The sequence below is a fragment of the Peromyscus californicus genome, unplaced genomic scaffold (assembly GCF_007827085.1).
Source record: "Peromyscus californicus insignis strain IS unplaced genomic scaffold, ASM782708v3 Scaffold_8__1_contigs__length_139910024, whole genome shotgun sequence".
Lineage (NCBI taxonomy): Eukaryota > Metazoa > Chordata > Mammalia > Rodentia > Cricetidae > Peromyscus > Peromyscus californicus.
This window is the reverse complement of record NW_026294606.1, coordinates 87,451,684-87,475,957: the sequence shown is the minus strand read 5'-3', so window position 1 is coordinate 87,475,957 and position 24,274 is coordinate 87,451,684. Positions and strand designations below refer to the sequence as shown.

Below are 24,274 nucleotides of genomic sequence, written 5' to 3'. Positions count from 1 at the left end.
CAAGCAACACTAAATGGACTCAGCAGGCTGTGTGTGTATGTATATATGCATATAAATGTGTGTGTGTGTGTGTGTGTGTGTGTGTGTGTGTGTGTGTGTGTGTGACAATAATAAATAAAGAAAACCTGGCAGTGGTGGTACACTCCTTTAATCCCACCACTGAGAAGGCAGGTGGATCTTTGTGAGTTCAAGGCCAGCCTGGTCTACAGAGTGAGTTCCAGAACAACCAAGGCTATATAGTAAAATCCTGTCTTGGAAAACCAAAAAAAATTAAATTAAATTAAAGAAGAGGTTGTGGATTTGAGGGAGAGTAGGGGGACACAGGAGAAATTGGAGGGGGAGAGGGAGGGATGGGAGGGATGTAAGTACAGCACTCATGTATGAAAGGGAGGGATGTAAGTACAGCACTCATGTATGAAATTCTCCCTCTCTGTGTTTTTTTTCTTTCTTTTCTTTTCCTTGTTCTTTTTTCAAGACAGGTTTCTCTGTGTAGCCCTGGTTGTCCTGGAACTTACCCTGTAGACCAGGCTAGCCTTGAACTCAGAGATCCACTTGTCCCTCCCTCCCAAGAGCTAGGACTAAAGGTGTGCACCACCACCACCCAGCTCATGCATGGAATTCTCAAAAACAAAAACAAAAATAATAAAATAAATAGTATTACTGATACCTACCTAAAACACTGAAAAAAAAATCGCATAAGTAGTTTGGAGAGAGGGCTCAGTAGTTAAGAGCATCATTGCTCTTGCAGAGGACCTGTGTTTGGTTCCCAGAACCAACATGGCTGTGGTTTGAACTAACAGCCTGTAACTTGGTCCATGATATCTGGCACCCTCTCCTGGCCTCCAAGGGCAGCAGGCATACATTGACGGCACATGTATACAGGCTAAATACTCATGTACATAAAATAAAGACATAAAACATATGTTCTGTTATATTGTTTCCTACAGTTTTTGCAACTATATCTGAGTTAAAAGGAAACAAATGATTTTACTTAATTTTTAGACTTTATTTTATGTGTATAGGTGCTTCTCAAGCATGTGTGTTTGTACGCTACGTAGGAGGCCGGAAGAGAGCATCCAATCTCCTGGGAGTGCAGTTACAGACAGTTGTGAGTCCTCTAGAAGAGTTCTTAACTCCGGAGCCATTCCTTCAGCCCCCAACAGCACTTGCTTCTCTTGCAGAGGACCTGGGTTCAGTCCCCAGCACCCACATGGTGGCTCACAACCATTAGTAACTCCAGTTCTAGGGGATCCAATATACTCTTCTGGTCTCCAAGGACACTGGACATAAATGGTGCACATGCATATATACAAGCAGGCAAACACACATAAAAATTTAAAATCTCTTAAAAAAGAAAACCCTCAGAAAGAAAGAAAGAAAGAAAGAAAGAAAGAAAGAAAGAAAAGAAAGAGAAAGACCTCAGGCATGGTGGTTTGTACATTTAATTCCAGCACTTGGGAGGCCAAGACTACATGGAGAGTGTCTGTCTCATAAAACAAAACAAAATAAAAAAGAAAACAAAAACTTCCTTTATAAAAACCAACCAAACAAACAAAACCCTTCAATTAATGAAAAACGTTTTTGCATTTAAAAAGCTGGAGGGATAAACATAAAATGATAATGGTGTTTTTGTCTGGGTGCTCAATTTAACTTTTTTTTTTTTGCTCACTTATCAGTATTTTAACATTTCAGCACTGACATGTGTTATTTCCTGTATGGTAATATCAAAATATACTTGATGGGAGATCTCATTTCCTGTGTCTGGCTAGCAGAAAAACCCGAGGCAGCAGAAGCTGGGAACAGAAGGAATTCATTGCTACCTAGAGCTGGGAGGTGGGGCTTGCCTCCCCCTTCCTGGCCCTTAGGCTATTGGACTGGGCGGGGGGGGGGGGGGGGGGGGGGGGGACCTGGCCCAAGCATCAGGTTGACCAGGCTGCAGGGACACCAGCTAGTCCCCCGTAATTTCTGTCTGTCTATTAGTGCAGTCAGGGCCACCAGGAGCCAGCAAACACCAAGCCAGCTTCCAGGAGGTTGATTAAAACCTTTGGTCTGAGATTCCAGCTGCCAAGCTCCTTGAGTCTTCTTTTCTTTCTCTGAATGACCATCTGTCACTTGCCCTAGAGCTATGCTTTTGTGATGGAAATGTTGAACCAGACTCAGGGTGAAGTCCTGAACCCCTCAGACAGGCAGGTGACTTTGAACCAGTTCCTGAACACTTTATTGGTTTTTCAAGCTTATTGTATTATTTTTTTTTTCTGAAACAGGGTTTCTCTGTGTAGTTTTGGTGCCTGTCCTGAATCTCCCTCTGTAGATCAGACTGACCTCAAACTCACAGAGACCTGCCTGGCTCTGCCTCCCGAGTGCTGAGATTAAAGGTGTGTGCCACCGCCACCCAACACTTATTGTATTTTTTTTTTTTTTTTGGTTTTTCAAGACAGGGTTTCTCTGTGTAGCTTTGCGCCTTTCCTGGATCTCGAGCTGTAGACCAGGCTGGCCTCGAACTCACAGAGATCCGCCTAGCTCTGCCTCCCAAGTGCTGGGATTAAAGGCGTGCACCACCACCGCCCAGCTCACTTACTGTATTTTTTTTTTTTTTTTTTTCCGTTTTTCGAGACAGGGTTTCTCTGTGTAGCTTTGCGCCTTTCCTGGGACTCGCTTGGTAGCCCAGGCTGGCCTCGAACTCACAGAGATCCACCTGGCTCTGCCTCCCGAGTGCTGGGATTAAAGGCGTGCGCCACCACCGCCCGGCCTTACTGTATTTTTAATTATGTGTATGTATCTGTGTCTCTGTGTGGGTATATGCACGTGAGTGCTGGTGCCCGAGAAGGCCAGAGGCATCAGATACCTGTGTTATGCCCAGATTGGGACCCCAAAGACAAACCACCACAGACCTTAGGTTCAGAATGCAATTAGCATGGTTTATTTCTGTTTGTTTACAAGCCGCGGACAGGGAAGCTCGATCCAAAGCACTCACTCGTAGTCGTGAGGCCAGGAGGAACTTGCTTTTTCTTTGTGTGGCTAGCTTTTTAAAGGCAAAATCCACAAGCCCTTCAGGGGGGTTGGGGGAGTTTTGCACGGGTGCAACTCGGATTGGTTTATCTTTATCTCTGTTCTCTTTTAATTGGGTGAGGGTATGTAACCTTTGAATTTACTGGTTGGTGGTTACAATTTATTACTTTGGGGGCAGTCCAGCACAAGTCCCAGGCTTTGTCCTTGAGCCACCATGGGGGCTGGCTGGTCAAGCACGTACTGCACATAACTCTAAGTTGGTGAGGGGCCCCAGAAAGTAAACATCTGGCTAAACTTTGAGCAGTCTTTTGTTCATGGCCCTTCCAGAAACTGCTTGCTCAAGCCTCAGGAAACTGAAATTGAGGCCTGATCTCTGAGAGAAGACTGAGCAGCCTGTTATGGCATCTGCTTGGTCCTTTCACCTGGATGGAGTAACAGGTGGTTATGATCCACCTGACATGGGTGTTTGGAACTGCACTCAGGTCCCTCGTAAGAGCAGTATGTGCTTTTAACTGTTGAGCCATTTCTCCAGCCCCTTGAACCTTTTCTGTTTGCTTGTTTGTTTTGAGACAAGGTCTTATGTAGTCTTGACTGTCCTGGGACTCACTATGTAGACCAGGCTAGCCTCAGACTTACAGAGATCCTCCTGCCTCTGCCTTCCAGGTGCTGGGGTTGAAGGTGTATGCCACCACTACCCGGCTGACTCCACCTTTTTTAAATGAACTTTCTCTTTGTAAATTCATCCCCCCTTCTGTGTGTGTCCATGTGTCTGTGTGTGTCTGTGTGTGTCTGTGTGTGCATGTACACATAGAGATCAGTTCTCTCCTTCTACCATGTGGGGTCCAGGATGTTGTTAGGCTTGTTGTTGGCCTGCACTGAACCATCGCATTATGCTAAACTCCTTGATGCCTCTTCCGTTAAAATGGGGTGGTTGGACACGTCCACAGATTAGTGCTGTCCAGCAGTCTGCTTAGACAGTGTAGACCTCAGTGTTGGAGGAACTGTAGAGCAGCTTCCTGAACAAAGAGGTGGACACTCAGTGATGTCAAGGCAACAAGTCTTGCTGGGGACCTGAGAACTTCCCAAGGGCCAGTGCCCCTCAAATCCTGTTAGAGAGACCAGAGGTTCTGCTGGCACTGCTGGTCCTTTGAGAGGTCTGGGTATCTACTTGGAGCGTGTTCCTTTGCTTGGATCTCCCATTCTTTTTGCTCATGTTCAATGCTGAGAGGCTAAGAGTTTGAGGGTCTGTCTGACCCAGAATGGTGGAATCCCAGGGAACCAGACTCTGGTAGGACCACAGGTCCCTGTGAACAGAAAGCCACTACCACTATCCCACAAGCAATTGGTAGGCTAAACATGGGGTCTCCCAGTCCTGGAAGATGCAGGGCTGAGAGGTCCAGAGCCGCCTAGGCTGGATTCAACAGAGGGAAGAGTACTGCCTGGGGCCAGCCTTGGAGAAGGATGATAGAGGGCAGCTTGGGAGGCAAGCTTGAGGCAAGCTTCCAGGCATCTTTCTGCAGCCTCAGGAGGTGGAGGTTAGGTGCTAGAGCCCCATATACTGAGCCACAAGAAGACCCTTGCCTAGTGGGATGGCTCTGTCTGGGGTGCCAAGCTAGTGGAGGAGATACTGTCCCCACCATATCTCACCGGAGGCTACTGGTGCTCTCTCTCACACCCGCCTCCCACCACCCTATATATCCCTGTCTTGGTATTGACACCCTTTTTGACCCCAGAATCTTCTGGAGTCCTGTTTGTTGATGTTTAACATGCCCCACTCCACTCCTACAGCACGCCCACCCTGCCCTGCGCCGCGGATCTCCTTCGGTCTTCACCTCAGTTTCATGGTCTCCCTTACCCTCTTACCTCCATGACTTTTGGTCAGGTCTCGGCCCTATATTTAGGCAGAAATTGGCAAAGAGAATGGGCTGGGAGGTAATTTCTGTCGTCCGTCAGCACCTCCTCTTCCGAATGCCTTTCCCTGGGGAGGAGAGGGTATGAGAGGGAGGGGTAATGATGCTTCCCTTCCACCTGGGGGTTGGTTGTGGACTGTCAGGTAAGAGTGGCTGGGAGAGAACATTCCTAGTCCCTCTCTGACCCTCAGCCATAGACCAGAGATTGGCAAGAACTCTCCTTGCCTACCTTGGGCCTACAAATTCTGAGAGACAGGGACACCCTTCTTGCGCCCCGCTTGCACCGTGCAAACAGTGAGCTCCCACTAAGTTGCTCATGATTCAGGTGACAATCCTAAGAGGGGCGCAGAGCTTTGGTGCGACCCTGGGGTGGGTTGTGCCTCTCTCAGAGGCTGTCTGGACGCAAACCCGGTGCCTAGGTTCCAGTAGTGCCGAGCCTCCAGCACCGAATGAACCCTACAGAGACACCACAATCCCAGAGCTTGCTTGCAAACCCAGACCCCTATCTCTCAGCTCCAGTGCGGGGATCGAAACCCAGCTCCAACGGACGGCTCTCCGGCTATCTGCTCCTTGCTTAGTCCCTGCGCTTTTCTCCTGTGGCCCCACCCCGGCCCCGCCCCTTCGCGGTCCCCTCCATCCCTTCCCCGCCGCATCGCCGCCCTACAGCCCCCGCGCTGTGGCGGCCGCCCGAGACACGTGTGCCCGCGCCCGGCGGGCGTGCGGGGGAGCGCGGCCACGCCTGGCCCAGCCACCATTTCTCTGGCGCCCACCGGTTCGAGTGCGGAGCCTGAAGCATGAGCGGGGACTCGGAGCGCGCGGTGGCCCCGGGGGTGGTGCCTGCACCCTGCGCCTCGAAGGTGGAGCTGCGGCTGAGCTGTCGGCACCTGCTGGACCGGGACCCGCTGACCAAGTCCGACCCCAGCGTGGTGCTGCTGCAGCAGGCACAGGGCCAGTGGCTACAGGTAGGGCAGCCAGCGTCCTGGAGCTGGGACCTGAAGAGCTAAGTGTGAGTTGAGATTTGGGATGCCGGCAAGGATGTCCTGAATCTGGGGCTACTAGGGCAAAAGAGGAGGTGTCCACCTGCTATGAGAAGGGCGGGGCAGCAAGGGAGCAGCGGCTGAAAGGGACCTTGGTGGAAAGTGCCCAGAAGTGCAGCTGAGGGGCTCAGGCTGGGACTGTAGCGCTAGCGTGAAGCGCCCAGGCTACACTAATGAGCTCAGGAGGGAGTGCGGCTCAGGAATGGGAGGAAAATGCCTAAGGCAAGTGTAGGGGCTGTCTAAGGTCACAGGGTCCTCCTCCGTTGGCTGCCATGACTATGAGCTTCTCACTCATGAAGCAGAGGCACCTGAAGTAGGGTGGCCAGTGGCGTTAGGGCTGCTAGCTAGACCTCGCTGGTTGGGTAGAATGGAGCTGGGCAGGGCTGGACAGCGACTCCATCGTTCAGCTTCAAGTCGCCCTGGCAAGAGGACTGCCCAGCCTGTCACCAGTCTCCTCACTGGGTAGGCGAAATCGCAAATTATTTGCATGTGGCTACGGTTGAGGACAGCAAGCCCCTCCCCGCTCCTTAATGCCCACTGCTGACCCAGATCTGAGTGCCTGCCTCCAGCATGGGGTTTTTCAGCTGGACATCCATCAACCCAGGTTAGCCAGCATCTTCAGAGAAGTGCACTTTGCTGTACTCACTAGCTTTCATTAGCCCTCAGATCTTAGTTCTGGGCCAGTGTCAGGGATATTGCCCATGTTCTGTGCTGTACAAAACCCAATTCTCAGTCACCATCTTCCATGGGGTACTGGCTTCATCTCAGGAGTGAGAAACAGGGGCACACCTTAGCTGGAAGGCCTAACAGGCATAGAAGACTTGAGCCTGAGTCCCTAGCCAAGCATGAGTGCTCCCCCCAACAGCAGCTCCAGGGCACCCCTTGGCTGTGGCAGTCATGTGCAGGAAACAGGGGAGAAGAGCCAGGAAAGAGGTGTTAGACAGACCCTGTGATTATAGTCAGGCTAGCCCGGGAACCTAGGGCATGCAGAGGATCCAGGCAGTGAAGGGGGAGACATATGGGGTGGTACCTCACTTAACACCTGCTCTGCATATTCACTCTGACATCTCAGGTCATTTATTTCTTAGGCTCTGGGGCTGAGAAATCTTGTGGTTCACTGACCTTGAAGACGAAGGGCCTGCCCCAAACCATGTGTTTAAATGCCTAGAAGGTCCTGGGGGGCTTCTGCTACTCCAGGCTGTTTAAGGACCATCTTGTGGTCCAGGTCTTCCCATAACATTTTGTTGCTTGGTCCGATTGCTGCCTGGTGCATAGATTTCTGGAAAGGGCCCATGCAGACCCATTTTTTTTGTAGGTAGAAGCCTCTATGGTGAGGGGATTTGATAGTTTATTAGCTAAAGCTTTTCATTAGTATATGTTCTAGAGGATGGTGTTGAACTCAGTGGGAGAGGCTGGTGAACACAGGTCCCTCCAGCAGGGATATCTCCTTGCCATTCAGCTGAGTGCTGGGTAAAGGTCTCCACACTGGGCTTGCCCTGCCCAAGGCTGGAATGTAATTCTTTTTTTTGTTTTGTTTTGTTTTTCGAGACAGGGTTTCTCTGTGTAGCTTTGCGCCTTTCCTGGAACTCACTTGGTAGTCCAGGCTGGCCTCGAACTCACAGAGATCCGCCTGGCTCTGCCTCCCGAGTGCTGGGATTAAAGGCGTGCGCCACCACCGCCCGGCTATGGAATGTAATTCTGTTCCTGACATCTGGGTCCTTGGGCAGAACCCTGCTGGTCTCTAAGCCTCAGTTTTATCATCTGTAATGTGGGGATAGGCAGGCAGTGGTGGGCATGAGATGAGAGGATACAGAGAAAGTGTAGCTTGTGACGGCTCGTTGCAGGTGGACAGAACCGAGGTGGTAAAGAGCAGCCTGCATCCCGTGTTCTCCAAGGTCTTCACTGTCGACTATTACTTCGAGGAGGTGCAGAAGCTACGGTTTGAGGTGTATGACACCCACGGGCCTAGTGGGCTGAGTTGCCAGGATGATGACTTTCTAGGGGGCATGGAGTGTACCTTGGGGCAAGTGAGTACCCATTACCTTGGAAGGGAGGAGGGTAGGAAGAGCTTCTGGGGCCAGTGATGCCCTCAACTCACGGATTCTGCTGGGATGAGCATCTGGCCCCTGCCCATCTCCACTTCTTTTAAAAGCATTTGTTTGTTTGAGACAGCCCAGGCTGTCTTTGAAGCTGAGATCCTCCTGCCTCAGCCTCCTGAGTCCTGCTGTTATAGGCGTGCACCAGCACGCCCACCTTTTCTTAGTTGTGTTGTTTGTTTTAGACAGTCTTATTTTGTAGCCCTGGCTGCTCCTGAGACTCAGCGATCCACCTGTTTCTGCCTCCCAAGCGCTGGCATTAAATGCGTGTGCTACCAACCCTGGCCCCTTATCAATTTTTAACAAGTTATTTATTTTGTGTGTATGGGTGTTTTGCGTGCAGCTGCGTCTGTGTACCATGTCCCTCCTGTGTTTTTGGAGAACAGAAGAGGGTGTCAGAGCCTCTGGAAGCAGAGTTACAGACAGTTGTGAGTCTCTGTGGGTGCTGGGAGTCAAACCTGGATCCTCTGCAAGAGCAGCAGTATTCTCAACTGCTAAGCCATCTCTCCCAGAAGTTGTGTTTGTCTATTTTTTTTAGGAATGTGTATACGTGTGTGTGTGTGTGTGTGTGTGTGTGTGTGTGTGTGTGTGTGTGTGTGTAAAAACAGGATGTCATATAGCTCAGGTGGGCCCAGAACACCCCGTGTTGCCAAGGATGACACTGAATTTCTGATCCTCTTGTTTCTATTTCTCAATCACTGAAATTGCAGGCATGCAGCACCATACCAGTTTTAATATTTTTTGAACTGGGTTATATGCTCCTGTTTCCAGTAGGCCTGCTCTGGCATGTCTCCCTCCAGCCCCTGCCCAGCCCTGCCACCAGGTCTTTGTACCCATTTCAGAGAAGTGTTCTCACATGAGTGAATAAACATACATTTTTTTTCTTTAAAAATAGCTAGGTGGGAACGTACCTCACTTGATAGAGTGCTTGCCTAGCGTGCACAAAGCCCCGGGTTTGATGTCCCCAACACCACATAAAAAGAAGTAGAGGCGAAAGAATCAGAAGGTTAAGGTTGCCAGGCATGGTGGTGCAAATTTTTAATCCCAGCACTCAGGAGGTAGAAGCAGATAGTGAGTTCAAACCCCGCCTGATCTACATAGTGAGTTCTAGCCAAGGCTATATAAAGAGATCCTGTCTCAAAAAAAAAAAAAAATTAAGGTCATCTTCAGCTATGTGGTGAATTTGAAACCAACTTAGATTACATGAGACTGTCGAGAGAGAGAGAGAGAGAGAGAGAGAGAGAGAGAGAGAGAGAGAGAGAGAGCGCCTGGGAAAATACCTCACCTGGTAAGAGCTCTTGTCGCACAAACACGAGGGCCCGGGTGCAAGTCTCCAGCTTTGAGGGAAGGAGGCAGGAAAGTCACTGGAGCTTGTTGGCCAGCCATCTAGCTCCAGGTTCGGTGAGAGGCACTGTGCACACCCACACATACACGCACACACATCCACTCCCTCCCACAAACCAGGTATGGTAGGTAGTACATGCCTGTGATTCCAACATTTGGGAACTGAAGGCAGGAGGCCAGGAGTTCAAGGCCATCCTCAGACATATGTCAAATGAGACCAGTCTGAGCTATTTGAGATCTTGTCTCAACACAAGAAAAAAAGAAAGGAGAAGGAAAGAAAGGAAACCACAGCTGTAGTGTCTCTCACCTCTAATCCCAGCCCGCAGCAGGCTGAGGAAGGAGGATTACCACCAATTCCCCATCAGCCTTGGCTAAAGATCCCTTCTTAAAAATCTTTTTCTCGCCCCATTTCCTTTCCTTCCTCCCTCCCTCCCTCCTTCCTTACCCCTGACTCCCCAAACCACACTCACCCTACACACTGTTCTGCAACCTGGTTTTTTTTCTCTTCAGGAGTCTTTCCACATCGGCACCCAAGCCTGATGCACAGCTCAGTGGCAATGTTTGCAACTAACATTTGAGGTTCTGGGTTCTACTCCACACAAGGGAAGGGGAGGTCTCCATATTTTTCCTTGCAGCCGGGGTTGAGGGGAGTAGTGCGTGAGGGTGTCCTGCCTGGGGGACTCTGCCGGCAGCCTGGAGCCGCTATCCTTAACTTTTCTCTTCTGCTGCCCATGTGACAAGCGCTTTCTGCTACTAGTTACTGTGCATATGCACCGGGCTGTGTGCTCCACCCTTCCCAACCGGCCACAGGATGTCCTTTACATTCAGGAGTAGTCTATAGACAACAAAATGAGGACACTGAGATGGACGGTTTCATGTGACTCTCTACTGACTAGATGACCGTTTCTGTCACCCTGAGGCTGCCCTTTCCTGCCAGTCCCCTGGCTGTTTCTGTTCTTGAGTTTCCTGTGTGTTAACCACACGGCATGCTCTGGGTGCCTGATCCTCCATTCCAGCATCATGTGGTGACTCATCCCTGTCACTGCCTGGTCAGGGCTCATTCTCTTCAGATCCTTTTGCCATCCCTGTTTTACACAGCAAAGACTGAGATGGAATGGGGCACAATTCCTTCCAGGGTCCTACGGAAGATGGCACGGTCATAGATACCGTCACACACATGCACCACAGCCCAGGCAGGACTGAGCTACAGGAACATATATAGACGTACGTGGCCACATGCAGATGGACACATACAGATTCTATACTTAAACACATCTTTGTGTGCTGTCTGCATTGAATTCAGCTTGGCTACTTGTCAGGTACCACAATCTCTAGCTCTTTCTACCATCATCCCCTGGTGTCCACCAACCAACCAGTAGCAAATGTGAAGCAGACGGCACCCCTGAAAGTCAAGGTGATAGCTCCCCTGTAAACAGAACCATCTTGGGCCTTCACACACAGAACCACTGATTTCTCCAGGGAGATGTAAAGGTTGTTATTTAGACCAGGGCATGCTGCCCAAGAGGGTTTACTCAATCTTGCCTCTTAGACTCTGTTCCCCGCTGGCCAGGTGATATGCTGTGTGCAGCCTGGGCTATGTGAAGTCATCTCCTTCCTTAAGTTAGGGGTGCATTGCTCCATGGGTGAGCTATCTACCCAGTGGGACAGGTGAGGAGGGGAGGTCAAGCTGGGAGATGAATTCTCTAGGAACTGAGCACTGGGGCTCACATCTGAATGGCCCTCTCTATGTGCCTTGCAGAAAAGTCAAGTGTGCTTCTTCCACCACCCCAGGGTCACCCTGACTTGTTTGGGACAGTAGGGATCCAGGGTGGGGCTCAGAGCAATTCAACCAGCCACCCTACGAGGGTTTTCATTCCCAAGCTGAAGAGTAGAATAAGGAAGGACAGCTGAACAGTGAGGTCCTGACTGAGGGTTGATGTCCTAATGAATCTGCTTCTGGTGCCCTGCACATCTGCCAACTGTGGGATGTGTGTGCCCCACAGGCAGGTGATAGGTTGGCCCAGGAGTGGTGGAAATCAGAAATGGCGCACAGATGTCAAGTAGTACATTCTGGCAGCAGCAGGAAGGCCGCCGGAGACCAGGGGATGGTGGGGATCCAGTGAGAGCTGAGATAGGATCCTAGGGAGGCCGAGGAACATCCTCTTCCTCCCTTCTCCCCGCTGACTTCCTTGGTTTCCAGATTGTGGCCCAGAAGAAAATGACGCGCCCATTGCTGTTGAGATTCGGCAGAAACGCTGGCAAATCCACCATCACGGTGAGCCCCAGAGCCGAGGTCTTCCCTTCCCAGGTGGCTTGGGGGAGGGGTGTCCTGGGAGGAGGTAAGTAGGGAGGCCTCAGATGGACTGTAGCTGTGGAGCTGCTAGGAGAGACCAGAGCCCCCTCAGGGCCAGTGGCAGCTGAGGCGAGAGGATGAGAGCGGAGGCCTGGAGCCCACAGACCCCATGTGACACACTCAGGTGATAGCCGAGGACATCTCTGGGAACAACGGCTATGTGGAGCTCTCCTTCCAAGCCAGGAAGCTGGACGACAAGGTGAGGCTGGGATCCACTGCATGTGGGGCTCTGAGCCTCCTGCAGGCTGGCTCCTTGTGAAAACCGGGTTCCTGCTCAGCACTGGCCTCTAAGCTTCAGAAACAAGTGACGTGGTGGCTGTGTGTGGCGTCCTTGGCATGCTGCTGTCACAGTCTCGGCCTAGTCACTGTGTTCACTGCTAACTGTTACACTTTACAGTCATCGCTGTCATCGCTGTCACCCTCCCACCACGTACACATACACTCTGCTCTATGGGTAGAAAGCACTGTTCTGCACCGCGCGTGGCATGTGGTCACCAAGCTACCTCTGGCAGGGTACATGTGTCATGATGGGGAGGGAGGACAGAGCCTGGTTCATAGGTTCTTCGCATGGGGTGGGGACTGACCCTGAATAGGTAGGTATCTGTCCCCTTTGAGACATTTAAGCCAAGACAATCAAGAGTGGGTGGGTGGGGTGTGAACAGCCAGTTAGACTCCAGGCAGCAGGAGTGAGGGATAGCAGGGCAAGGGCTTGGAAACACACCTGGGGTCACCGTGGGCACTTCAGAAGCCAGTGAAGGCTCCACATGGTGAGCTCTTCTCACTGTGGGCTCTCAGGGAATGTTTGCAACTTATTTTATGCCTGGGGAGAGTGAGTCTGTGGGGAAGGGATGGAACACCGACTGCAGGGGCTGAAGCCAGCATCCAGCCGTAAGGGATGGAGCCGTCCTCCAGCCCAGAGCTGGCTAGCCCCCTTGCCAGCACAGCCTCTGATGCTCCAGGACCTCTTCAGCAAGTCGGACCCCTTCCTAGAGCTGTATCGGGTCAACGATGACGGGAGTGAGCAGCTGGTGTACAGGACAGAGGTGAGGAACCCACTGCCTGATAACAGAGGGCCTTCAGGGGTCCAGTGAAGTGATCGGAAAAGGGTCCAGCATCCATCCTCTCAGAGAGGGGACAGAGGGATACTCCAACCCTGTGGCTGTGGAGTCTTTACCTCCAAGACCCTTGACTCTCTTTCGATGGATGGAACAGCTGGGTGGACTTGGCTCTCTGTCCGCCCAAATTTAGCGTGGCAGCTTTGTTGTTACCGTTCCTATTTTTAGGCATACCTGCTTCCTCCTGCCGGGAAACAGGAGTTTAGTTACAGCAGGGAGAGAGTTTCCTTTTGAGACAAATTAATTTGAGTGAAGAGAATCTATTTAAGGAGAAAACAACCCGGGGGGCTGGAGTGAGGCTGAAGCTATTAGGGTCAGGGGTGGAGCGAGTGGAGAGCGGGAAGGTCTTGGCTACACCCAGTCCTGTTTGGAGCCTGAAATGAACCTAGTCTCCTGGTACCCATAGTCTCCATGGGGCTGGGTACAGGCTGCCACTCAAGTGGCCCTTGGCAGCTGAGAACCCTGTACCCTGGCTAAGGGACCCATGACCTAAGGAGCCCATGGCTCCCTGGACCCTAGCTCCCTTGGGGTTCCCACCCAAGTCAGCCTTTTCTGGCCCACAGGTAGTGAAGAATAACCTTAACCCAGTGTGGGAACCCTTCAAGTTGTCACTGAATTCCCTCTGCAGCTGCGAGGAGACTCGGCCTCTGAAGGTGGGGATGGAGCAGGAGACAGAACAGGAAGTGAGGTCAGGGTGGGGGTGGGGGAGTAGGGACATAGCCATAGGGTCAGGGCCAGGACCCATGGGCAGGTGTCCCGTTCTTCCAGAGCCACTAAGGCCTTGGAGAGTTAGGATTTGCGGATAAGGGGAGCCCGGGGAAGGGGAGTGATGAACGAGAGCCTGGCCGGGGCTGGAAGGGCCGCAGGTCCTCTGAGGAATGGTCCACTGAGAGGCCTGGCTCCCCAGTGCCTGGTCTGGGACTATGACTCTCGAGGGAAGCATGACTTCATTGGCGAGTTCACCACCACCTTCACAGAGATGCAGAAGGCCTTTGAGGAGGAGCAGGTGAGTTGCTGGCCCACCTCGGGCCGCAGGTTCTGACTCGGTCCAGTGGGTCTCTGGGAGGCTGAGAAGATGTGAGGGTGACAGAGAGCAGTGACGCCCACCCCGTGACTAGAACAGGGGCCTGCGAGCAAGTGGCCATGTAAGCAACCATGTCCATTTGTGTGTCAAGGCGGGAGAGGCACCCTTCCCGGGACCGACCTAGCCTCTGAAGCTGGGTGGGTATGGCGGGAGAGTTGCCTTGGGCTCCTTCCTGGGCCCTGGTGTCCCTCAGGAAGCTCTATGGGCTGACCATGGTGCCGAGGCTGCAGTGTGTGCAGGGTCTAACCCGGGCCCCTTCCTTGCTCACAGTCTCATCTACATGGCTCCTCTCTGTTCCTTTGTGTGCTTGAATGCTTCCCTTGTGGAATGGGTATGTCCCCACAGAGGCCATCCCTGACCCCCATGGGCAGCATTGGCCTTGTACTCACTGTTGGAGATAGTCTTGTGGAGAGTGTGAGGTCGCCAGCAGCGCTGGGACTTCCAGGGGCTCCTGGCCCCTCTGTGGGAGGGGCCTGGGATACTGCTGCTCTGGGTGGAGTTTCTGCCTGTCCCTGTCTCTGTCCCAGGCCCAGTGGGACTGTGTGAATGCCAAGTACAAACAGAAGAAGCGCAATTACAAGAATTCTGGGGTGGTGGTCCTGACAGACCTGAAGGTGAGTGAGCCTCAGCGTTGCCCGGAGCCCCTAGGGGGATGAGTTGGTGGGATTAGCTTCTCCACATTGTCAGGTGGTTCTCAAAGATACAGTTCTGAGGACTGGTGGGCTTCACTGTGGGATCTTGAAATACCTGGGAAGGAGGAGGGAGGAGGAAGATGCCCCCACAGATTATAGTGCCTTGGGGAGAGATGCCCAGTAGGCTCCCTCCCCCACTGACACAGGCCTGGGTGGAGTAGGGTGGGATGAAGGGCCATGAGTGGTTTTGCCAATGGCATTGCCTGGAAGCTCCACAGGGTCCACTCCTTCCTGGATTACATCATGGGTGGCTGCCAGATCCACTGCACGGTGAGTCCATGGGTCCTGCCCTCCATACTGCCCTCAGCCAACAGGGCAGGACTTCTGTCAAGCCCCTGGACCCCAGTCCATGTACAGAGAGTGGCAGGTTCCTGGGCACTGTTCGTTTTTCATCCACATTTCCCTGTGTCTTTCCCTTTATGTCGACCAGGAATAGGATGCGGGAGTTCAGGACCAGCCCTGGGTCACTGTCCCATGGCAGCATCCAGGGCGTACCTTCTGCAAAATCACAGGGACAGGAGAAAAACAAACAGCCTTAAAGAGGAAACAGGAGTGAGCACTTGGCTAACAAGGGCTGCAGAGTTCAGCTGGCTTAGCCTTGGGCAGATCACAGACAGAAGTAGTCTGGACAGAAGGTCTAGGGGAGGCCATCACAGACCCTGTGTTTATGTACAGCTATGCTGGGCTGCTGAACAGAGCCACACCCAAAGTGGCCTTGAGGATGACGAGGTGGAAGGCGCAGAGGGGACTAGGCTAAGAGAGTAGTAGTTGGGAAGAGAGAGTGTTTGCATGGGCCTTGTCCCTCTGAGTGGAATTTAGCTCAGAGATTCTCCCAGAGGATAGGGTCAATGTCATCCTGGGATTCCAAGAGTGATACTTACAGTTTTCAGGGTCTGGGTAGCCCCCTCATGTCCTGGGGGATAGTGAGTCATTCCAGTGAACAGTCAAGTTTGCAAAGAGCTGGGGAAACTAAGATGCTAGGCTCTTGACAACAAGCTGGGCTTGGGTACCCTCTGCCTGTCCAGTGCAGGCGCACACTGAAGCTCACCATCCTGGCTCTTGCAGGTAGCCATTGACTTCACAGCCTCCAATGGTGACCCAAGGAACAGCTGCTCCCTCCACCACATCAACCCTTACCAGCCCAACGAGTACCTCAGGGCACTGGTGGCCGTGGGCGAGGTCTGCCAGGACTATGACAGGTGCGGCCTCACCCATCTCTCTGGGCCGAGTTGGGCTTGGGGGCTTTTCTGAAGTGGTGCTGTGATTGACACATGATGTGCCAGAGAGGTCAGCTCCAGCAAGAGTGGGAACATCTTCGCAGCAACCCTGTGGAGACAGACAGTATACCCACCAGACAGCCATCTCAAGTGACCCCGGCAGTGGGTACAGAACCTTCAGGGGATGGGGGTGATGTGTTACGTCTCTAACATGGCCACACACCGCTTCACTGTGACACAACCTGGGGATTGATTGGAAATCGTTTTATAGAGCAGAAAACACACTCACAGAAGTTGAGGTGACTAGCTAGGCAGAGGCTAAGTGCAAACCCAGGGGGCTGGGGCTCTGAGATCCTCACCATGGCCCAGATCCCCACCCAGAGCCCCCTGCCCATAGATCCCTCCCTCTCTGTGGGGAGAGCAGAGGAATATAGTAGGGCAGAGTTGGTTCCCTTCAGGAGATACCACCTCAGGCCAGAAAGCCCCCTAAGCAGGGTCTACAGGCCTGGAGGGAAGAACCCAGGAGCAGTTTCCATCCCTTTACTGTCAATTCTACCACTTCCTGCCTGTGCTCATGATGGTTTTCAGCTCAGTGCCTCTGTTTCCCCGATGTGGCATGCCTATGACCCCTATTCCTGATCCAGCAAGGCCCAGGCCTCCTAGTCTCTGTCCAGTGTCTACCTTGACTCGCTTTTGGGGGCCAGGCTCCTGGAGTTATCAACTCCACCTCTTTTCCAGTGACAAGCGATTTTCTGCTTTGGGATTTGGAGCCCGGATCCCTCCCAAGTATGAGGTAGGAGGGTCCTGGGCTTGGGCCCTATCCCTACTCCCGTGCATCTGCCTAGGCCTCTAGTGCCTTCACCTCCCCAGGCAGGAGTGTCCTGGATATAAGAACCCTGGTTGCCACCGTTCCCTTTTGGGATGGGGGTGGAGGGAGGGGAGACTCTGGCCAATGGTCCAGAGAGATGACTGATGGATCTATGGGCACCACCCATGCTCCTATCAGAGAGACTTGGTGACAATTCAATACTGCTTACGTATAAAAATGTGGCAGGAGAGGGGATTTATTGGTTAATGTACCTTAGAATATGTAGTTATTGTTGGGTCCAGGTGCCAAAGTAATTGCCCAACATTAGTCTATCTGTCTGCCTCCTTCTTGGCTTCCTCTCTCTATGGAGATCTTCTTACACGGGCCCCAAGAGCTACAAACCATTCTTCTCCCAGTAAGTGGGAATAAGTGGGTTCTGGGAAGGTCCTGGCTGACTCTTGTCCCCACCTAGGTGTCCCATGACTTTGCCATCAATTTCAACCCTGAGGATGATGAATGTGAAGGTAGGAGCTGGTGGTGGGTTTGGTGTAGCGGTGTATTGGGCCAGGCTCACTCCTCTATCCCCTACAGGAATCCAGGGCGTGGTGGAAGCTTACCAGAACTGCCTGCCTAAGGTCCAGCTCTATGGCCCCACCAACGTGGCACCCATCATCTCCAAGGTGGCCCGCATGGCAGCAGCTGAGGAGCGCACAGGGGAGGCCTCTGTAGGTGACTGAGGACAGGGGCTGCATGCATCCAGCTGTGGCACCAGTTAACTGTGTGTGTAGTAGTGGCTAAGAGCCAGGGAAGCAGTTATTTGGGTACAGTCCAGTGCAAAGGCAGCTAAGCAGTGTGGGGCTGGATGAGGGACAAGCTCAGCTTGCTAGCTGTGGCTCTCTCAAAGCTCCAGGCAGTCAGTTTTTATTTTGGGCAGAGGACTGAATGAATCACTTCAAAGTCAGCCCTCAGCTGTCAGGAACAGACACTGGTTTACCTCAGTTTCCCCTGCCTCCTGTCCCCTTGCACCAGACGGCAGGAATTAGATAACTGTTGAGGCATCCTCAGTGTGCATCTGTAGCATTTTCCTTAGGATTATATTCTGCTTCGTAGCCCTGTGTGTGTTGCTGAGACTCGGTTGGCCTACTGCTTCCTTTTGATTTTTTACTTTGGAAAAGAACGTCATATTTGCAAGGGACCAGACTAGTGCATGACTTCTGGTCCTCCACTTGGTCATAGTATTTACCAGTTTGTCCCTCTCTTCCTTCCCTTCTCCCTCCCCCTTCCTGGTCCCTTTTATCCTCTCCTCCTTCCCACCCCCTCCTGCCCCCATCCCTTCTGTGTATGTTCTAAGTGTCCTTCTGAACCGTTGGAGAGGCTGTAGCCTAATATCACCTTCCTCCTTAAATATCCACATTTCCAGTATCTGCAGCGTGGGTCCTCTGTATATCACCTGTCTGGCAGGGCAAAGAAGGCAGCTCCTCCTGCTATTTAATCCTTCCAGGTCCACATTCTTACCTGTCTCCAGATCCTTCCCAGGTGTGGTCTAACTCGGGATCTTCCTCACTTTTCCATGTTCCTATCCATCTTGACCTCTGCAGACTCTGCCTTGGACCCCCATACTCTGGTCATGAGTAGTCCTGCTGCCCAACTGCATTCTGGGCTGGGGGAGGGTGCAGAGGCCAGAAGCCTAATCTTTGGGTAGGGATGTGGCACACTACAGGCAGTGGAGCCTCTCCTGGGCTGAAATTCAGGCTTCCTCTCTGCTCCAGGAAGGAGGGGCTCCAACAGGTATCTATCATCCAGGGTTCTAGTCAGGTGCTGTCCAGACTGGATGTGGTGAACCTGGCCAGTATGTCTTCTGACCAGGGTTCCCCTTCTTTTGCAATAACTTTTATGCTTTTTGTTTTCCTTGGAAAAAAAACTTTTCTAAAAGTTGAAGTCTCAAGCCAGTTAGTGGTGGTGCACGCCTTTAATCCCAGCACTCAGGAGGCAGAGGCAGGTGGATGTCTGTAAATTACAAGCCAGCCTGGTTTACAAAGTGAGTTCCAGGCCGGCCAAGGCTACACAGAGAAACCCTGTATGGGAAAACCAAACCAAGCCAAAACAAAACAGCAACAACAACTGAAAGAGCTGAGGTCTCATAATGTTTTCTAAAAGTAAGGAAATTTCGAAGTGGGACTTGCCATGCAAGTCTGCTGAACTGAGCCTGGTCCCCAGAATCCACACATGGTGGTGGGGGGGCGGGGGCAAGCCAGAGGAGTTGACCCCTGGCTTCCACATGTGCATCACATACAGCGATAATCTATTTTTTTTATTTTAAAAGTAAGCAATCACAAAATGACTCCCATAGATCCATCTCCTGCTCAACAAACGCCCCGTCTGTCTCTTGCCTGAATTTAAACATTTTCACTCTTGAGTTAATTTCGGACTTAGAGGAAAGTCACAACACCACTCTGTTACACCCTTTTCCAGAGCCCCTTTATGGCACAGGTGCTCTGCTTCATTTGGCTTGTGTTTTGTAAAAATTTGGTTTAGCTATTTTGTTGTGACAAAATACACACAGCTGAAAAATGTATGATTATGACTATTTTAACTGGCCAGCTGAGATAGTGGTTCTCAACATGTGGGTCACGACCTCTTTGGGGTGAAGTAACCCTCTCACAGGGGTTTCCTAAGACCATCGGAAAACAAGATATTTACATTATGATTCATAAGAGTAGCAAAATTACAGTTATGAAATAGCAACAAAAAATTTATGGTTGGGGGTCACCACAGCACGAGGAACTGCATTAAAGGGTGGAGGTGTTGGTGAGGTTGCTAACCAATGAAAGTTTTGAGGACATTCACACATTTTGCAAATACCCTGAGTTTCAGCCTTTTTTCTTCTTCTTAACTTCACAGGGAAACTCTATACCTGCTTGCTTATGTGTTTTAATTTATGCTGTTAAATACTGAATGGTGCTTTTAGAAATGCCAGCTCTATTCACACACGCATTTCATGTGTGTACGTGTGTGCACACACATGCGTGCTTGAGACAAAACCTTGCTGTTTAGTCCAGGCTGACCATAAAATTACAGTTCTGCTACCTCAGTCTCCCAAGTGCTGAAATCACAGTCAGGTTTATTTTGTGTTTGTTTGTTTAATCGTTGAGACAAATATTGCTATGTAGCCCTGGCTAGCCTAAAACTTTCTATGGAGACCAGGCTGGCCTCAAACTTGCAGCAATCCCCTGGCCTCTGCCTCCTGAGTGCTGAGATTCAAGTGTGTGCCACAGTGCTGGCTAATTTCTGGTGAATTCTTTCACAGCAGATTGCAACTCTATTTCTCGGACATCAGCATATAGGGACACCCTCTTCTGTGCACCGAGTTCCCCCTCTTACGACCACAGCATGAGCGTCACCTCCAGGAAATTCATTTGTGTTAGGTGTTGGGGCATTGAGCCCAGTTTTTGCAGAGTGGGCAGAAACTTCACTGTGGCCAGCCTAGGAAAGTTTTGTTTTGTTTTTAGTGGGGATTGTTTTGTCTGTTCATTTGAGACAGGTCTTCACTCTATAACCCAGGCTGGCCTGGAACTCACTATGTAGTCCAGGCTAGCCTTGAACTTGCAGCAGCTTCCCTGCCTCAGCCTCTTGAGTGCTAGAATTACAAGTGTGAGCCACCACCCCCACATGTAGTCCCTCCCTCTCTCTCTCTCTCTCTCTCTCTCTCTCTCTCTCTCTCTCTCTCTCTCTCTCTCTCTCATTTTTTTGAGACAGGATTTCTCTGTGTAGCCCTAGCTGTCTTGGAACTCACTCTGTAGACCAGACTGGTCTTGAACTCAGAGATCCAGCTGCCTAACATAGTTTTTTTTTTTTATAGCTTCTATTTTTTTAAACTTTATATGTGTGGATTTTGCCTATATGCAAGTCTGTACTCCAAGTGTGTGCCTGGTGCCTACAGAGGTCAGAGGGCGCCGGGCGGTGGTGGCGCACGCCTTTAATCCCAGCACTCGGGAGGCAGAGGCAGGTGGATCTCTGTGAGTTCGAGACCAGCCTGGTCTACCAAGTGAGTTCCAGGAAAGGCGCAAAGTTACACAGAGAAACCCTGTCTTGAAAAACCAAAACAAAAAACAAAAAACAGAGGTCAGAGGGCATCAGATTCTCTGAAACTGGATTTACAGATGGTTGTGAACCCCTATAGGAATGCTGGGAATGAATCCATGTCCTCTGGAAGAGTAGCCTGTGCTCTTAACCCCTGAACCATCTCTCTAACCCCAACTGTCCAAGTATTTAAACAATTTTTGTGATGTTTATTGTATGTGTATGAGTGTTCTGTCTGCATGTATGTCTGTGCATTGTGTGCCCACAGAGGCTAGAAGAAGGGTGTAGGATCTGCTGGAACTGGAGTTATAGATGGTTGTGAGCTCCCATGTGGGTGCTGAGAATCAAACCCAGGTTCTGAGCCATCTTTCCAGCTCTGTTGTCCAAGTTTTTACGAAAATGATTGTGGGGTCTGTTTGTTGGTTGGTTGGTTGGTTTTTTGAGACAGGGTTTCTCTGTATAGGCCTGGCTGTTGTTTGTTTTTTAAGACAGGGTCTCTATATGTATTCCCGGCTGGCCTGGAATTCAGAGATCAGCTCGCCTCTGCTTCCCTAGCACTGGGATTAAAGGCCTGTACCATCCCACCTGGCTGGGTGTAGTATTCTTGACAAAGAGAATGGACTTGTATTTGAAACAAGTCCACCTCTTGTCATTCTTGAAGCATGGACAGGGCACCCTGGTATCAGGGTGTTGGAGCCCTCTCCACCCAAGAGTCCTCCTCTGGTGTCAAGCCCTGCTTTGGTGGCCTTGTCTGTAAAGTAGATTCTCAGTGCCCCTCTCGGAGTCACTGGCCACTTGGCAATGATGGGTAGAGCACTGAGCTTTACCCCGCATAGTGGCCGATCGGAATTTACCTTTAGGAGTGTGATAAGTATTGTGTTGTGCTTCAGCAAAAACAGTTTTAGAAAAGCCTGGGCGCTGCAGAGCTACACACAGTAGGGGCTCCTCCTGGTGGGGGCTGGAGCTGGATGTGACGTGTGCGGCTTGGGAGGACCCAGAGACTAGCACCCCCACTTCTTCCCTATGCCTCCAGCAATACTACATACTCCTAATCCTCACGGATGGTGTGGTAACTGACATGTCAGACACGCGAGAGGCCATTGTACGCGCCTCCCATCTGCCCATGTCCGTCATCATCGTTGGGGTGGGCAACGCTGACTTCACTGATATGCAGATCCTAGATGGGGATGATGGAGTCCTGCGTTCCCCACGCGGTGAGCCCGCACTCCGTGACATCGTCCAGTTTGTGCCCTTCCGTGAACTCAAGAACGTAAGTGCCTGGGAGGGGAGTGGCACTGAGGGTTGGGCCCTGGGGGTGATACCCACTGCTCCATGCATACGTGGCTTTCCTGCTCAGAATGTGGCCCCATTCTGTGTGTGTCCAGCCAAAGAGCAGCCCCGAGGGATGGTTCCCTAGTCAGTCTTTTTTCTCCAGCCTGAGCAGTGAGCTTCTGACCCTAATATCTACGACACAGAGAGTGTGTGTGTGTGGGGGGGGGTTTCCTGTGGACATGGCACACAGCTCCCCATGGTCACTCCACAGTAAACACATCACATGGATTCTCTCACACATGCACACTGCGAGTTCATGAGGGTTGATACCTGGCCCCACTTTACCTTCAGCGCGTGCCATTTCCTGTTGTGCTGGGTGGGGATCCCAGCACAGACGTGCCGCGGACAGAGTGGGCACCTCCATCAGCTATTTCTATTACAGTGTAGGGGCTTGGTGGCTGCATTTTCAGTCTGTGTCTTTAGGAGAAGCTCAGCTGACTGCCAAGTCACATGTCCCTTAAGTAGATTTGAGTCCTGGGACTATGACCCAGATAGGGGAATGAGGATATAGAAGGCCCTCAGATGTAACCATCTTGTCTCTGTATCCAGGCGTCTCCTGCAGCACTGGCCAAGTGTGTGTTGGCCGAGGTGCCCAAGCAGGTGGTTGAGTATTACAGTCACAAGGAACTGCCTCCACGCAGCCTTGGTGCCCAAACTGGAGGGGCTGGTCCCAGCTCAGCACCATGAGGATGCCAGGCGAGGGGGCCCTGAGCCACATGTCCATCTGCAGCACCTCCTGAACCCCCAGAGACCCTCAGAAGCTTATCACCTAGCCCAGGCCCCAGCCCTACTCCTGTGTTCTGCTGGTCTGGGCCGGTGGCCTACTCCCTGAGATGAAGAAATCCAGGCCTCATGGAGTGACAGAAATCAGCAGCTCCCCCATGCCTGCACCTCCTCTGCACCCAACAGGCATGGAGCAGGGTATGCTGAGAGAACTGGAGGGGGCCTGACAGCTCAGCTGCGGAGTGCCTCCCTGGGTGAAGGGGTGGTGTCATTTGATTCTGTGGGGAGAGGCAGCACCCCAACCCTTGAGGACACCTCGGCCTAGGCACACAGTCCCATAGGTTTCTCTGTCCTGTCTGGCATCACTCCCACCTGTGCCCATACCTGAGACCCTGGGGCCTGCAGGGTCTGTGGGAGGTGGTTTTGGATCTAATAAAGTATCCCTTTATCCTCACATCCTTGTGCCTTTCTTGCTTCAGGGGATCTGGTGTGAATGTCCCTAGAACCAGGCTCATCAGGTCACCCACAACAGTAAGGATTTTGGGCCTGGTCTTTAGGTCCCCTCAGCCAATATCTGCTAATGTGTCAGCAGACCTGAGTGACTTTGGCTGGCACTCAGGATTCACCATGTGCCACAAGCTGTCGGCTGAGGGCAGCTTCCACCTGTCTGAGTGGGGGTGGATTTCTAATTGAGATTTCCTCTCAATTATCTTATCTGAGAAAAACAAATTGTCCCAATCCTGAATCAGACCCACCCACCTATCAATCTATCTATCCACTCTGGGGTTATTTTTAGCTACTGATTCATCTCCCGTTAAGCCCAGATAATAGGCATCACCATGGTAACCTGGCTACGATTCCGGAAAGGCCGGTGGATTTTTGGTCTCTTTGGGGACAGAAAGGACACCAGAAGAATATACTATCCATGGATATATGGGGAGGTAGAGCCCCAGCAAGGTGAGAGGCTGTGGGCCCAGGGTGTCATCCCAAGTCAGACCCAGTCCCCACAGTGCAAGAGCCCACCAGTTCCTAGAAATCTTGCCTGAGTTCTTCTTTGGTGAAGCCAAGGGGCCTGGGATCCTAGCAGCAGCAGGTGGTGGAGAAGGGGCGTGGTTTATGCATGTAGGAGAATCAGTGTAGTGGGCTTTGGACAGCTGCTGGCCAGAGAGATGAGGAAGGAACAGTCCTTCCAAGAATTGGTCCTTTCAGAGAAGCATCAGCTCTCATACCACAAAGCAAGAAGGAGCTGAGTTTCTGTCAACATTTGAGGAACCTGGTCCAGAAGCGTGTCCCAGGCTCTCACTTCACAAAGAAATCAAGGCTCAGACCAGTGGAGGGACTTGCCTGCGTCAGACACGATGACGGCAGGGTCAGGGCATCCTTGCTTTGCAAAGTTCCTGTTTTCACCCTTTTTGCTACATTGAAGTGTGTGCCATTTGGTTTTTGGAATCCAGAGGAGCTTGTGTGAACTGAA

At 51.6% G+C, this 24,274-nt stretch overlaps 1 protein-coding gene and 1 long non-coding RNA gene across 4 annotated transcripts; both read left to right on the top strand.

Annotated features, from left to right (window-relative positions):
- Positions 1-5,565: 5,565 nt before the first annotated feature.
- On the top strand, positions 5,566-23,254 carry Cpne7 (copine 7). 3 transcript variants are annotated; one of them, XM_052728068.1, is made up of 15 exons: positions 5,566-5,881; positions 7,801-7,983; positions 11,597-11,671; positions 11,874-11,948; positions 12,709-12,792; positions 13,428-13,517; positions 13,772-13,870; positions 14,476-14,562; positions 14,851-14,910; positions 15,706-15,839; positions 16,596-16,650; positions 17,138-17,189; positions 17,257-17,390; positions 21,920-22,015; positions 22,627-23,254. In XM_052728068.1, the coding sequence occupies exons 1-15, from the start codon at positions 5,714-5,716 to the stop codon at positions 22,762-22,764; spliced, it is 1,530 nt and encodes a 509-aa protein (XP_052584028.1). In that variant the 5' UTR covers positions 5,566-5,713; the 3' UTR covers positions 22,765-23,254. The 3 variants fall into 3 exon arrangements, with proteins under 3 accessions (XP_052584028.1, XP_052584027.1, XP_052584026.1); XM_052728066.1 differs by having other exon boundaries at positions 5,568-5,881; positions 21,779-22,015; XM_052728067.1 differs by lacking the exon at positions 13,428-13,517 and having other exon boundaries at positions 21,779-22,015.
- On the top strand, positions 17,397-21,182 carry LOC128103564 (uncharacterized). The gene is made up of 2 exons (XR_008215708.1): positions 17,397-20,607; positions 20,788-21,182. It is a non-coding gene; the product is annotated as an uncharacterized LOC128103564 (long non-coding RNA).
- Positions 23,255-24,274: the final 1,020 nt, after the last annotated feature.